At 47.9% G+C, this 16122-nt stretch overlaps 1 protein-coding gene across 2 annotated transcripts in view; it reads right to left on the bottom strand.

Annotated features, from left to right (window-relative positions):
- Eip75B (Ecdysone-induced protein 75B) overlaps window positions 1–16122 on the bottom strand; it is a 372222-nt gene that overhangs the window by 85124 nt on the left and 270976 nt on the right. The window contains exon 1 of one of the 2 annotated variants that reach the window (XM_071683235.1): window positions 10637–11213. The exons of the other annotated variant lie outside the window; for it this stretch is intronic. Within the exon in view, the coding sequence (XP_071539336.1) occupies window positions 10637–10796 (160 nt within the window). The 5' untranslated portion in view covers window positions 10797–11213. Of the gene's footprint in view, window positions 1–10636; window positions 11214–16122 lie in introns of those variants that run through there. 2 annotated transcript variants of the gene reach the window in all.

Genomic DNA, 16122 nt, shown 5'->3' with positions numbered 1-16122 from the left:
CGATGGCTAAGGGTGAAAATCCCCCGAAGCAGAACGAGGCAGCAGGAGGAGGAGGAGGAGACAAGGTCATCTGCTCCTTGTGGCCCCGGGGTGTATGGATGACAGTCCAGTGTCACAGGCCGTCCGTCCCTCCCTCCCTCGGTGGCACTGTTTACACCACCGGGGGTCACACGGTCACTGGCCTCCTCACCAGAGATAATTAGCTGGATGTAACGACCATTTAGAGGGGTTTCCGTCAGCTCTACATTTCGGTACAATCCCGGATGATTTACGAAGAAATAGGGCAGGTCGGATTACATCCGGGGCCTCCCGTGTCGAAAGGTCAAGTAGTTTGCGTCCTTACACAACCCGATGATGAATTACTTCAAAGTAGTAAAGGTGACAATGTTTTTAAGTGACGAGTATATATATATATATATATATATATATATATATATATATATATATATATATATATATAAATATATATATATATACAGAGGAGCTATCAAACACAGACCCACTTGATATCTATAACGGGCCAGAATGACAGTTCGTAGAAACGAGCTTCCATGATATACGTGTCGTAATGATCACTGTATTTCAAGTGAATTTTATATCTGGCCATTACTGGCATACACTCGCAGGTGTTACGTGTGCGCGTCTGGCCGCTACTCACACACACACACACACACGCAAATACCGGCTTTTCCTGTATATTCACTTTTCCTTAATGTTTTTGTTTCCCGTTGATCTGGTAACACGATGAGGCTTCGCAAGACAGACGAGGGGACTTTTACGACGCTCAGAGCGGCACCAAAGCTACACTGTTAAGCGCGTGATATACCAACATAAATAATTCACAAAGTTAACCAGTTAGAAAAAAGAATAGTGACAGTCTAAAATTCATCTTTTTTTTTAAACAGGTCGAATTGACATGCATGATAACAGCAGTGAACCCTGTCAAGCTAACAATGAAGATATGGATATTACTGTTCCGGGAATTCTGTCAATATAGCCTTGTGCAGACAAGTAAGCCAACACCGACGGTGAATACAGTTCAAGCCCGCCCTCCGCCCCTTCCGACAGGCTGTGGCCGTGGGAGGAGTATTCAAACTACTTTACCTTTCTGTGTCAACATGATTCACTCAGCGACTCTGCTGAAGTGGATATAGCGAGAGTGAATAATGTTCGTGTGTACCTACGCGTGCAATTATCTTTCCCCTCCTTCGAGTGGTCTTTCAAGCGAACCCTGGTACATATAGTCTCTTATACCCTCTAGGTTGGCACATGCTTCTAGTCTCTTGCGGATGCACGAGGTGTCTGTCGGCCATAAGCCACGCGCGGCCTCATCCCTCCCTCCCACACACACGCTCACAGCAGCTGATGCCAGCGGGAATCAAGCAGTCCTGGTCACAGGGGTCGTGCTACGTGTGCACTTGCATGGACGACGTGGATCAGTGCAAGCCACCATCTGAACCGACAGTATTTTCAATGCTTATCATCTTTAGATTTACAGGAAGTTAGGCTTGGATGTCGATTAAAGTGGTCGTAGTTGTTAAAACAAGGCTAGTCCGACATCTTAATTACCCCTTGACCACCACGACGTCTACACCACGTGCATTAGGGGAGGGCCGTATCCTCCATGCCCTTCCCCAAGGGCCGCTCTGTCGTGGGGCCCGATTATGCAATGAGGCAACCCCTGCAGCTAGTTGATCATCACGGCCCCTCCTAATGCTTGCTACGTACACGGCCGCCTGGTCATGCCACTGCCTCACCCGCGCCCGACTCATTTCCTCGAGAACTCTCATTGCTCTCGTATATGCTAACCACCAACTCGTGCATCCTACTAATACACCAGGCACCTCTTCCCAGTACTCCCTGGCTGTCGCACAAACGCCGTTTCTAATCCATAATTCCATTATGTAGACCAGGGATAGCATTCTGGGCGCCCCAAAGAGTTATTTATACCAGGTGGTTCTTCCAAGGGGCTCATCGCCTGAAGGTTACCACCACCAGCACCTAATACTGATCGAACCCGCCAGCGAACACAGTGTACTCTCACCCCCGCCGCCTCCTGGTGTGCACCGTTCGGGGTGATAATATCCATGTTCTTACACAGGATTACGTTGCCCATGGATAAGCGACTCGTAAATAATATAGACCAGACTCATGGTAATACTTACTGATGCACAATGCTCAGAATCAAATAATATTTTGTCCTCTTATTACGACTCAACACGTCTATCTATATTTCATCCATTGATAAAATCATGTACATCTATCAAGATAACTTATACAACATGAGGTTGTGTGGACACCAATCACTGAACTGTACCACGACAGGGACCATTCAACACACAAAAAAAATTGCCAAGTGCCTCAAGACATAATATACATTTATATTCAAATGCTAACAACGACACACACAAAAGACAAATTATGTTGCTTTTGCACCAAAAATATTTCAAGAAAAAAAAATGATAAAGACGAGAGATGGGATGGCAACGAGTGCCAGGCGCAGGGATGGGAAGGGGAGGAGGACCCAGGTCATCCCTTCCTCTCTCTCCTCCATGAACTAAATAGCGAGCGTTCACCCCTGCTCAGATATGGCCCGAAATCACTAGCCTCGCGCACCCACCGCTCAGGGCCACTCGACCCTCTTCTCTGTTCTACCTTTTAATGCACATCCCTTTGGTCCCCTCCCTGCGCACAGGGGCCTCTACCTTACATTTCCAACGGTTACCGTAAGCTAAAACGTATGTGGTGGTCCGTTTCAACGGTAAAAGACAATACGAGTGCGGGTCGAGGAGAGAGGAATCATTTCACCTGCGTGGCACACCAGGAGGCTAGTGCAATGCCTTCTCCATGACGGTGAGAGTGCCAGCCAGCCAGCCTTGCTCAATCCAACCTACAAACTACTACAACCCTTACGCCTGCCGTATGCAAGTGTCACTTTCCCCAGACGGCGGGTCTACTACGCTGGCATGGCACTATGGCTCCTTTGGTGTTAAGGCGCAGGTGCCATTCTGGCTTGAAACACCAGCCTCCCCTCTCCAGGTAAGCTTCTGTCGCCCTTACACGCCCAAAAGTGAGCGCTAGTCTCCATAGCTACTCTTCGTTTCATCCCCGCTACTAATATAGCCGCTAAGCACAGGTAGCACAGGGTCCATTCTTCTCTAAACAACCGGGCGTATAGGACTCCCAAGCCACTATGACCTTTGTCGTAGAACACACTAGCGCGGTTTTCCCAAGTTACCCTTGAATCAGCTGTTTTAATCTCACGGTCACCACGGGGCGAAGTCTCGTGTGCCGCGTCTACAAACGGGCCAAAGTTGTGTGGTCGGGGAGCCTCCGCCGTGTACACCTTTGGCAGTCTGGCACCGCTGGCTTCATCCCAGAGACTTTCATTGTTAAAGTTACAACACTGGGATACCATAACCTAGACACAGAACACAAACTCCGTATTGTCGACATCAAGGAAGAGTTATTCATAAGGGTTTGAAAAAGAAATTCCATCAGGTATCGCCTTGATAAATGTTGGTATAGGTCGACTATTCACATTTCAAATGCGAGTATCCAGTGCACTGATGCGAAAGTAACCTAACTACTATAATCTTTATTCATAACTGTTGTTAATCATGCTACCAGGACACATCCCCTTGTTCTAACAGTCTTTCATGCGAAGAGTAACGACTAGATTAGGGGATACAGCAGTGCGTTCTCTAGGATACAGGCCTTTACTCTATCTAGACCACAGTATACAACACTCTTCAAACCGTACTGCATCTGAACACAGTACCGGATACAACCCTTTCTTCTAAGATAATCCTTTGTTCTGGTAGATAGGATACAGCCCTTTGTTCTAGGGACATGGGATACATGTCTTTGTTCTAGAAATGTGGGATACAATCCTTTATTGTAGGATGTGAGATGCAATCCTTTATTGTAGGATGTGGGATGCAATCCTTTGTTGTAGGATGTGGGATGCAATCCTTTGTTGTAGGATGTGGGGATACAATCCTTTGTTGTAGGATGTGGGATGCAATCCTTTGTTGTAGGATGTGGGGATACAATCCTTTGTTGTAGGATGTGGGATGCAATCCTTTGTTGTAGGATGTGGGGATACAATCCTTTGTTCTAACCGCAAGGCATTCGAACGTGTTTACAACCAAGATAAAAATCGTACGACCCGACTGCACCAAAACAAAACACTTCGACAGACATACATCCCCAGCACACGTGGGGGTCGTAAAGAGATTAAACCAAATTAACAAGCGCCCTTGGCGTGAACGCTTGCCTTCATGCACCAAGCCAGGTCTAACCCCCACACCAGTTCGATATCAAGAGGAGCCATATTTGTACGCACACTCGTCCATGCAGTCAGCAGAACAGGATAAGAATGGGAGCAACAGGAAATGAAAGTATGACGCAGGGAACCAACACATCGAGACGTATAGAAGAAAGTAAAAGGAGTACTTGGAGTGACTACATATGAACCGGATGAAGAGCGTGTGCGTTAACGAGTTGTTGGAGACTTGACCGACAGCATAGGATAATCCTTTACAGGGTCCTGGAAACTAACATCTTCAAAAAAAACATTTATTCATTTCATCGTCGGACCACATTCAGCACCACAGCGAGATAATTTCCGCGAGGCGCACACACGGGACATATAAACCAGTATTTTCATGGGGGAAAAATTAAAACGTTGACTTGGTTTTCGTGCGAGTTATCAGGTCACTCCTCAAGTTTCGGGAGTAAACAGGATGCTGAAAGCCTACTAGATTCTGTAGTTTCGGAAATAGGACATTTCCTTACGGTCTTGACCATGATACGACGCACAACTCCCCTGCGAGGTTCTGGGACAAATGAAACACAGAAGGGCTCAAGAGGTATTGGGTTAAGTTCGAAATACGCCCCAATAAACTCGTGCGAACTCCTTGTGGTGCTAAAACGACAGGAACAATGAAAAAATATTACTATATCAGGACAAAGGGACACCCAGAGGGTCCTGAAGATGATAAAAGGGGAAAGGGGTTCACCCCTGCATGGGCATAACAAGAAAAAGAAAACGAGAACGATGCTTTAAGTTCGGCATGACGCAGTCAAGAGACTTGGGCCTGGGTGCAGGAGGACGCAGGATTCCCCCACGAGGTCACGCTGATGGTGAACAGGACCCGGGAACGATGACGGGGCCTTTGGGTAAGGAAAGAAGATACTCGGCGCCCAGCGAGTTATCAGCGTTGACACGCAAGAACCCTCACGAGGTTTTGGCATCGACAAAACACGTTACACAAACACCTCCGAGGTCGTGACTCTTGTAAACAGCAACAGCTATATATATATATTCTTGGTGTTTGTAAACAGGAAACCGGAACACGTCCGCACGATGTCCGTGTCAGTAAAACAAGACAAAGGAACCCTGCGAGATATTAACGCCAGTACACAAGACACAAGAACCTCTTCGATTCGAATATCCTGGTACGGGTATGGGAGACACTTCGAAGGCATTTCTTTTTTCGTTTGAGCTTGTGGCGTGACCCGACCTAAAGCATATGTGGACCACAAAGTAAGTCACTGTAACGGGCACGAGGAAAACAATTTATGGTTCCTTGAAGAAAACCGACAGTTACACAGTAAATACGTGAAACAAAGTAATGAAGAAATAACCTAAGCAACTGTGGCGTTCCTCGGGAAACAGCCACGGGCAAGAACAGAAGCACTTATGGACAACGCCAGACAATAAACCGAATAAAGAAAAACACGGCAGAACACAACAACTGTAGACGTAAGAAAAGGAAAAGTGCAAAGAGCATCATGCAACAGGAGGCGACAGCACTGAGCATACAGAGGCGTCAGTGGACAACATGAAGCCATGAGGCAACAGCTGACACAGACACTAGTAACAAGAGACTTTAACGGTAGCAAAAGCAGACGAAAACATAATACCAGATAAACAAAAAGCATCGCGCATACACAAAAGCAGAAGACACGACGCTATCAGACACCTCGAAGACATGAAAACAATAACAGGCAAAGGATTAAACAAGCTCCAATAGGCAACCCAAGAAAGCAACAGACGGTGGAACAGACAGAAAAAGGAAGGCAACGCCCAGACAGGAGTACCACCAGGCAATAGTTAACACCACGCTAGAGAAGTGACCAGCCACTGCGTGACAATGGACAAGGATAGCTCCAGCAGCGGGGCGCGTCAACTACCTTCAATGACCGTAACTGTGTCAAGCTCCAACATGACTGACATTTCCGCACGACGAAACCGTAGAAAATCCCCCATGCCATAAAGCCCATCTCGCCCTTAGTGACCCATAGCCAAAAGGAAATTGTGAAAGGCTTGTTTACCAACGCCTGAAAGCGCGCGTGTGGAAACGGGGAACACCCCTCCAACCTATGCCGCCGCGGCCGGAAGCAAGATCAGGACGAAGACGTTGGGAAAATCGAATGCCAGAAGAAACGGACGCTGGCGGAAAGAGGCGCTAACGACTGAAGGACGCTATTCAAAGTGCATTTACTGCCAGTTTCCATTTCAATATATATATTCGGAAAAAAAACTGAATTTTTTCAAGTATCTTAACAGCATCTCCATCCGTAGTTACAGTCGCTATGAACACACACACACACACACACACACAAAATAAAAAATCTCCGCTGAAAACACCTTCACTGGACCTAAGGCAGCAAAAGGACCCGAACAAAAAAAAAAGAATGGATACGCAACCGACAGGAAAGGCGCCACCATGGACCCAAGTCACCACAACGGAAGGGAAGGTACAACCACCACGGACGGACGAAGGTGTACCATCACGGACGAAAGGGAAGGCGGTCTAAGACAAACGCAGGTCACCGATACAGACGAAAAGAAAAAGCGTATAACAAAACACCACAGGAAGAAGGGAGCAGGAGACAATGAATGAAAAGTATCAAAGTCAAAAGACTTGACTGTTGGATATACAGAACGGACGGCGAGTTGAAGCAGAGGCCTTGGTTGGAGGAGGAGGAGGCATGAGCAAGCACAAGCTGCGCGAGGCATAACGGTGATAAATCTCACTCTGGAGTCCCCCTCGTTCTTTGAATATCAGCTCTTCAGTCCTTCTCCATTACTGAACAATGGACCCCTTGTGTGTGGCAAACGCCACCACTCCTTCATGCCGCTTAAAAGTAGGTGAAGTGGACGGAAAGTTAAAAAAAAAAAAAAGAGAAAAGCAGCAGCATCGGAGTGCGCGTGAAAACGTAATAAGAAGCAAAGCCTCCCTCATTAGAAGCAAAGGTGGTGCCATCATTTTAACAACCACAGTAGTCGGGGTATTCCCAAAGGCAACACCTCCTGCAGCAGCAATGATACAAGAGTCCGAGAAGTAAATCAAAGAATCGGATTGACTGACGGAGTATCCGTATAGCTGCATGGGGTGCAGAGTCGAAGTGGTACCCGTAGCTGCATGGGGTGCAGAGTCGAAGTGGTACCCGTAGCTGCATGGGGAGCAGAGTCGAAGTGGTACCCGTAGCTGCATGGGGAGCAGAGTCGAAGTGGTACCCGTAGCTGCATGGGGAGCAGAGTCGAAGTGGTACCCGTAGCTGCGTGGGGAGCAGAGTCGAAGTGGTAACAACAGCAAATGTCAGTAAGAAACGTGGATGTACAGGGGGGCAGTGGCAACAAACACGGCCGAGGTTTACGGCCGTGTCAAGGGCGGCAGCAGAGCATACTGGCCACGGTAACAACAAACCCTGTGGCGTCAACCGTGGTCACGACCCGCCCACCAACAATATATGGATGTATTACGGGCGACTGCTGACACTGATCTGGCACACTGGGTCACACACACCCACACACACGCGCGCGTACTGCTCCGCCAAAGTAGGTGGGTGGATGGGTGGAAGAGGGGGTGGCTGGGGTAGTGGGGGTTCTGTTGGCTCTCCACCAGATCCACGATTAAGTTTCATCTACTTCAGATGATACACGAGGGGCAGGATCTCGCAGCTTTCGATTTTCAGTCTCCTGGAACGTTTTTTCGTATACCAGTAAAGGACGAGCACGGTGGGGGAGAAAAGAAAAAAAAGAAATGAACTTGCAAGAAAAAAAAAACTTTTATTAACGTCCTCCAATCCATCCATGAAGCCCCGCACTCGCGTCTCTATTACCCCCGTACGCATGAACTGGATATACAACTCCGGAGTGAGAAGTTGTAAATCCGCGTCGAGACTTCAAGATCACCGTGACGTCATGATCCAGGCCCAGGCAGGAGGCACCCCAGCCAGGAGCCAGAGGCAACGCGGACCCTGAGTCAGCTCCAGACCCGTGATATGTTAATCATCGACCAAACACCAATACGAAACATTAACACTAGGAAAACTTTCAAACGTAAAGGAATGGCCTCGGGGAATTTCCAGAACGATCCTTTATTAAGCTTACTTTTCTACGTCATGAGATGAAAAGTGACGTCAGACGGACTTTTACTAGTGAAAAGGGACGTATAACCTCGAAAACGCTCCCCACCAAGGCTGCACATAGGCGCCTCTTGCTCCAAAGTGCCAATCTCCTGTCTCGTGAACCCAGATTGTCAGGGAGCAATGAACTCCTGGACGCTGAGTGCCAGAAGGGCTGCCAGGTGCGAATCATGAAGGGGGCCACAGTGTCGTGTCGAGTCCTTTTGGCTCCGAACTCCATGCTCCATAATCTACACACTCTTACGCTGCCATCAAGGGTGAACGAACTAGCCTCGCTCGCGCCGCTCATGGCCTAGTTATTTCCCACATAGAAGCTCACATGAAAGTGAAATGGCCGTGCGCTGCGAGCCCAGCCCGACGCGAGGCTAGCGCCGCTGACCCGGTTTTACATCATCGAGGGAAAGAAACGAGGTATGCGGAAGGTGCAATGAACTAGCCTCTCTCGCAGCCCCCTCTCTGGTGGTGGCACCTGCTGTACACCAAAGGGTTAAATGCGGCGCTGAAGGACACCTGAGTTCTACCTGCGGGAGGCTAGCCAGACCAGCGCCTCAGCAGAGAAAGTCTTCTACTGGGGTTGATGAACTCGGAGCCTCGACCCATATACGCCGACGCCGCCAGTGTGTATACGATTCTTGGAGGCTCCTGAAGCCGCTTGCGAAACCTTACCGTCCTGACTGACTCGGACACACACACAGTGCCAGCTATTTCCCAAGCTTTTATCTTGGGCAGCATTTCCATTACATGCCGCGGAGGAGGGAAGGCCACATTTCCAAGGTCGTAGCAGCAAACACGTTTTCCAGATATGCCGGAGAATACTAGAGCAAAATTTCTGGACGGAGAGGAGTGAAAAAAGAAGTCATCCTGCCAGAGGCAGATAGTGGAATCACAGGTACGGATTAGTTGTGACCAATGGCGTTTTAGTGACTCTAGCACACACCAGTGAGGAAATATCGTCACCATTTCTTCATTTTTTTGAGCTCTTAGACCCCATGAAGAACCCTGGCAACAAGAGCGAGCTACTGGTGCTCTACGTGGCCGTCTTGACCAAAGGCTGCGACTTGTGGTTGAAAAGTTTTACTATCGTCAGACGACGGGACTGCTGATCCTCCTCCTGTCTAATGGGAAAAGTACCTTACGTTGAAGATGAGCAGAAAGTACGTACTCTCTTGAGCAGCAATCAAACTCTTGACCCGGTTCGGTTATTACCTTGCCTTTCGGAAAGGGTTGAACTGTTTGGACGATCACCTTCGTGTTACCTCAAATGAAATTGGGTTATTTCGTCATCGTGCTACTGCAAGCGTAAAGTCTGCGAAGACGTTCAGGCAAAAATCTAAAATATCCTGGGCGTCATACGGTTAGGCCAGACTTTTCATTCTCAGTTGCCCCATATCTTTCGTGACAATATACCCTCATACCTCTTATCTCCTTAGTAACCACCTGCTTGTTCCGGTGTTAAGGTCACCACATCAGTAACAGGATTCATGCCAAAGAAATGCCCGATATCAAAACCACCAAATGTATGAGATTAGCTAAACAAGAACTGATCAATACACGTCAGTGATGCGTACCACTAGTAATCCCATAACTTACCAAAGTCCTAGATAAATCTTTCTCCCGTAAAAGGCACTTAAAGTAACCAGCAGGTTCCCGTTTGAGCAATAAACATTCTCAAGACAAGAAGTAGCGCCAGAGATAGTAGAGATAAACATTAATCAGCTGATATGCTACAGAAGAGTGAGCCAGCCGAGATCAACAAGTGGCAGGCAAGCCCACGTGCCAGTGTTTACATCTTGTCAGCTGATCACACCATTGCTACAAAAGTGTTGTGTCACGAGTTTACATAAATCCTTCGTCGTTATGGCTTAGTTCTTACGTGCCACTCCCGAATACAGCAAGACGGGTTCCATTCTTCTTACCTTGACTTTCCACCACCTTTCCTGGAAATCCATTTATGCATAAAGAAAAAAAAATTGAGGAAAAAATCTTAAACATTAAAAGCAGCGACTTACCAGTATTTCTATTATCCAATCTTGTGTAGACGTTTCATACACTCCATGTCCATTTATTGTGCCATCACAAATGTGCATACATATTATACTCCTTGCTGTGGCAAAAAACTATTACAACATTTTGTCTCTACTCCGTGTGGGTAGTTCCAACTTGGGCGGTATGCTATACCTGTGATGGCACTTACCTGCTAGGATGACTTCTAGCAGTTCCGGAGGATCGGGGTTCTGGTCGGCACACTCGGGGTTCCGGTCAGGACATTTGGGAGGGGCGGTATCGGTGGTGTTGAGATCGAAGGTCTCCCGAGGAGTCTGCACTAAGTTGAGGTAGTCCCTGAAGACAGTCATGGTGGGCGCGCAACTTCACAGGCCGATTTTTCCCTCCGCGCTTTACTTGTGACACTTCCTGATGGGGCGGTCGTGGTAATCCGGTCAACAAACGATGGTGTCAGGATGATGGTGAGTATTGGGGATCCCCGTGGTCGGGTGTCGCGGGGTGAGTATCTGTCCAGAGGCTCTCTTCAAGTCGAATCTCAGGTCCCATGGGCACACATGCCAAGCACTCGCATGTAAACAAACACAAGACACCTGCTCCAGGAGCCAATTATCCAGACACACGCTACACAGCGTTTACGATATATTCCAGCCAGTGGGTAGTGCACATAAACATAGGTCCAAAGAGGTAAGATGTAAACAATAGCGCACACACGCACACAGCGGCGGCAAGCGAGATATGTGGAGCTGAACGTGACGGCGTGGCGGAGTGAACCCGACTGAGCGGCCATCAAGGCGCGGACCCGCAGAGAGTGAGAGTCGCGCCGCTCATGACCCACTCCCCGACCCAGCCTCAGGAGGCTAACCCCTTACCTACTCAACCCATACACGCCTTATACACACCACACAAGGGTCTTGCACAGGAGCCAAGAGCCTACAAGCCCACCTTGAATACCAAAGGTTCGATACACAAGAGATTCCAATCCAAAAAAAAAAATTCTCTTCCAGGAAGTCTTCCAGAAAGCATCCGGGAGGTTAGCCTTTTCACTCAAGAGATGACCGACTCGCCAGGAAGTTGACCGGAACCAAAGAGCCTTGCCTGGGACGACTACACAGGAGCACGTACCCTAAATGCCTTGCCTTGGTGACACCTCGTCCCATGGCGTCCCGTCTCGAAGGCGGCACAGCAACGTGGTATGGTCACGAGACGAGACTCGTCCCAGACTATATAATCGTGTGGACCACCTCGAGACACCATGATCCACCATCTAACCTTTTTGGGGAGCCACACGACACGGTATCCATCTTGAGGATTACCGTTGGACCTAAACACACCAAACACTCAGAAGTCTATCACAAAAACAGGCCTAACCTTGGTTGCCAACCTGAAACACCGTACATCAACAGACTAACCTTGGGCACCCACCCAGGCTTACTTACAAGACAATACCAATCAACTGGAGGGGGTCACACCGAAGATACTAGGTCAAGGCGTCTTCACTATGCCCTCCCTCCCCTGCCCGTAAACTAGGTCATCCCTCCTTACCATCAAGAAACTAGTTCACGAAAGAGGGGGTAAAAAAAACAGTGAAACAACTTTTAACCAAATGGTATTATATTTCTCTTCCAGATGTCAAAAAGGATCCTTGGAACTTCCAGGAGGAAGACTTGCCACATACATCCAAGGCGACCCAGGGCCTGGAAATGAGCAGCCAATCCTACGCTGTACAAACCGGCCGTAAAGAGACATTAAAATCATTTATATTAAGGCCATTTTGAATCCAGACATCAAAAACTATCAAAACTAACGACATGTAAACCAAAAAAGGGCCAGGCATTGTCAACACGTCACTGTACATCACAAGTGTCATACTTTAACACGTCTCATAAGCTCGCGGTCCTGAGACACACACAATGTCATATAATAAGGACGTGTATAAACACACTCCCGGCAGTCGGATCAAGTCGCAGAGACGAAACTTAAACCTTCCTCCTTTTGCTATGCTCATACCCAGCAGTTACTTGATGCTCCTCGCCAACCAACAAGCTTGGAACGGACGAGATATGAACTGCTACGGTAAGAAAGCTTCCGTCAGCATTGGCAAAAACGTTTTAAAGTAATGAATATGTTCATCCTCATATCGGTCACCTCTGTGTTGCGTTCTTCTCAAGAGTACCACCACTTGCTGTGGTTCCTGAACGGAAGCCATCTGTACCCGATCGTCTGTTCACAGATCTTCGAGTGTGTTCCTGTAGATTCACTCGTGTTTATTGAATTAACTCTCGCTTAATGCTGTAGGTTCAGCCTTGTTTGATCAATACGACGTCTGCCACTATTATGTGCTGGCCATGGCGTCCCCTTCGTGAACAACAGTGTCATTGCACATTAGACTGCAGGCTCGTCCTTCTGAACTCCCCTTGTGGTTAGTATGGAGCAATGTGCAGAGATGTGAACAAGAAGTGGTAACCTCACGCAAGCCCGGGGTCTGCATTACTGCACCCTATTGGTAGTAGAAGGGAAGGACTAAGAATCGAAATTAGTCGTCTTTAACCTCATATCAGAATCGCTCACCGTAAATGTTACCATCATGTACAATCGAGTAAAATGACCGTTTCTACTCAGTGGGGTCAGGAACGTTTAACAGGAAACAATAGCCTGTTCCAGTAATGATTGTCAGACGCTTCCTTTTGGACATGCCTTATTCCATGATCAGCCAGCCTCTGTAATGCACTGAACAAACCGATGCTGCCAGCACATCAATGTGTTCATTCAGGAGATACATTACGTATTTCTCATGACGAAAGTTTTTAATTTTAAGAAATGCTTTTGCGACCCCGGAAAACGAGGTGTGCGGAGGAAATCGAACACACACACACAGAGTCGAACCCAATCACCCCGTCGTGGAGTGTCTGCGAGTACGTCACGTAGGTAGCCGGCGTGTGAAGGTTGCGAGTGTGGCCAAAGTCCTACGGCAAGTGTGCGTTACATCTCCCTAACTCCCCAAGAGTAACAGTAACTACCCAGTGGTTGTTTTGGATCCACTACGTCAACCGATGTGCCAGCGAGACTTTTAGAAACATGTCCAGTGGTGTAGGCAAGGGTCTATCTATACACAGCCTTCCAGTATTTTCTACCATTAACACCACAGTAATACCAGCCGTTCTGTTATGCAGTCCTGTGCCACCACAAGCTCCGCGACACTGAGTATTGAACTTAGGCATCCGCAGGTCCCCGCAGAGAAAGGAGCTGGCCACGGCGGCGTGTGCCGCTGGCGAGGACCAAGCGTCGAGAATCGTGTTGACACCAGCGACACGTCCCAGTGTTCGTAAATCAGTCCCGTGACATTTCCAGCCGTCAGATGTAATGGGTACACGAATGTATGGTAACAAATTACAAGTATTCCATAGTAAATTGGAAATAGTTGATAAAAAAAACTAAACATCTGACCAAAAAGAAATGCTATGATGATATAGAAATATTTTAATATGAATATTCTTTGGAAAGAAAGTTACGTATGTAAACACTCGCACACACTATGCTCTTACGTGTGCCATTACTGGCACAGGTCAGTTGTGTATGCTCGGAGTGCCATTATTGGTACAGGACGGCGCATGTGTAACTGCAGTATGGTGGGCTCTTGCGTGGATGTGCGAGTTATGCTAACTGACGCGAACCGCTTCATCCCAAAAATAAGATATATATATATAAAATATCATAGGATTAAAGTAAAAGATTTTGAAATAAAAACTACAATATTGACAGGAACAATTGGCTACACAAGATTACACGAAATTGTAGATGCAAGCGATAATGAAGACCATTTGAAAACCTCGTTTCGAGACTTTTTTTCCCTTTGTGTTTGACGCACGGTATGTAATTCTGGCTTGGCTTGTAAGTAACAATCAAATCCAACACACATCGACGAGGAGGATGATCCCCCTACGTTCCAGTCACAGCCATCTACCTTGAAATCAAATCTACTCCCAGTGAAAAAAAAACTGCCTCCATGCATTGATTGTAACCCCGAAGTACTGGGGGACGTATGACGTATTCCAGGAGAGAAACAGATCAGTTCTGGTGGATGTTCCTTATCGTCATGCAAGTGCAGAGAACACTCCAGCGGCGACGTACAAGGATTCGTTACACGATGCAGGGGGTTTAGGAGAGGAGAGAAGGCTGGCGAAAGACGAGGGTTCGTGTCAGGCGCTGGTCTGGTATATATCGTCGAACCCCCACACACAGATGTAAGGGGTAGCGCCCGCCTGAACGCTAAAGAGGCTCTTCCAAGAGTGTGACTATAGAGAGATGGGATGTCTTAACACTGCTTAAAAGAGTGACGAGGCAGACCGAGGTAGACGGAGTGCTCCCAAGATATCACAAGACTGAAGGATGCTGCAAGAAATACATCAGGACGGTGGTAGACAACATCGACTCGACCTGTGCTAACACAGGAACAAGCTCTCATGCATATAATCGTTTCACTAGATCATTTCCCTTCCCTTTTTCTCCCCCTCCCTCTCTGTGACCATATGCTTCATATTCCTTTTCAGCCTTAAAGATTATCAGATGAACTCGCACGCTGATCCAAGTGCGAATAATCCCATCAAGTGTGTCAGGCGTGCTAGAATAACAGTGGCCTCTCTCTCTCTCTCTCTCTCTCTCTCTCTCTCTCTCTCTCTCTCTCTCTCTCTCTCTCATAGCTCACAACTGCGGCCCACAGTCGCCGGATCAAGTGTTGGTGATTTCTAAGGTCAGGCGAGGTTCCAACGCCATGATCTTTACCTTGGCCTACTCAAGAGGCTATACATTACAAGGACAGCCGTGCTAACAGCTGCGGACAACCAAAGCCCCTTCAACACAGCGTCCTGTCGTCTCAACACAGGGACTAGACGAAAAAAATCGCTCACGTACCATCAGAGATTCTCATTACGGCTCCTCATTGATCACGCGTTCTTCTCACGCTGCCTCATGACTATACATAGTTCTCATGATCTCTCCTCACGCCCTCTCTCATGACTACCTAATGTTCTTCTGACGATCTCGCATATCGACACGTCCCCCACGCCATCCCCTATGACTAAACAAGTTCTCATGGTCCCTCATGACTACACGGTGTTCTGACGCTCACTCATGAATACGCGTGTTCTACTCATGATCCCACATGACTACGCATAATGCGTTCCCACGCTCTGTAAAGACCATATATTTATTTTTCTTTCCACCGACGCCCACCGTAAGTACACAATCTAATCTAGTGTTCACCAGTCCTCATGTTCTACTGACGCCTCGTGGAGAACACGTACCAACTCTGGCACCCATCAGTCCCCCCCATGTTGTAACAACGTTCCTAAAGAACGTTGAAAATGTTCTCGTCTTACGAAGGGTTCGGTCTGGCACCCAGACCCAGCGGCATCGTTCTTTTAAGCTCCTGGTTCACGGACGGCGAGGGTGTGCCCGCGTCTCGACGCCGCCACCACCACACGAGACCTCCACAGCCTTGCCATGTCAAGGAGCCGTCGTCATCTACACCCTCAGCACCCCAGTTCACGCCGTCTCCACGAGAGTTCTCATCCCCGACGCGACTCTAAAAGGCTCGCTCGATTATCCAGAGGCAGAATTTCACGTAGATAAACTTAAAAAACGTGGAGCCATCAAGTGACCCGAGCCACAGAAATTAGG

This window comes from Panulirus ornatus, chromosome 36 (genome assembly GCF_036320965.1).
Source record: "Panulirus ornatus isolate Po-2019 chromosome 36, ASM3632096v1, whole genome shotgun sequence".
NCBI classification, from domain to species: Eukaryota; Metazoa; Arthropoda; class Malacostraca; order Decapoda; family Palinuridae; genus Panulirus; species Panulirus ornatus.
This window is presented reverse-complemented; position numbering and strand designations above follow the sequence as displayed.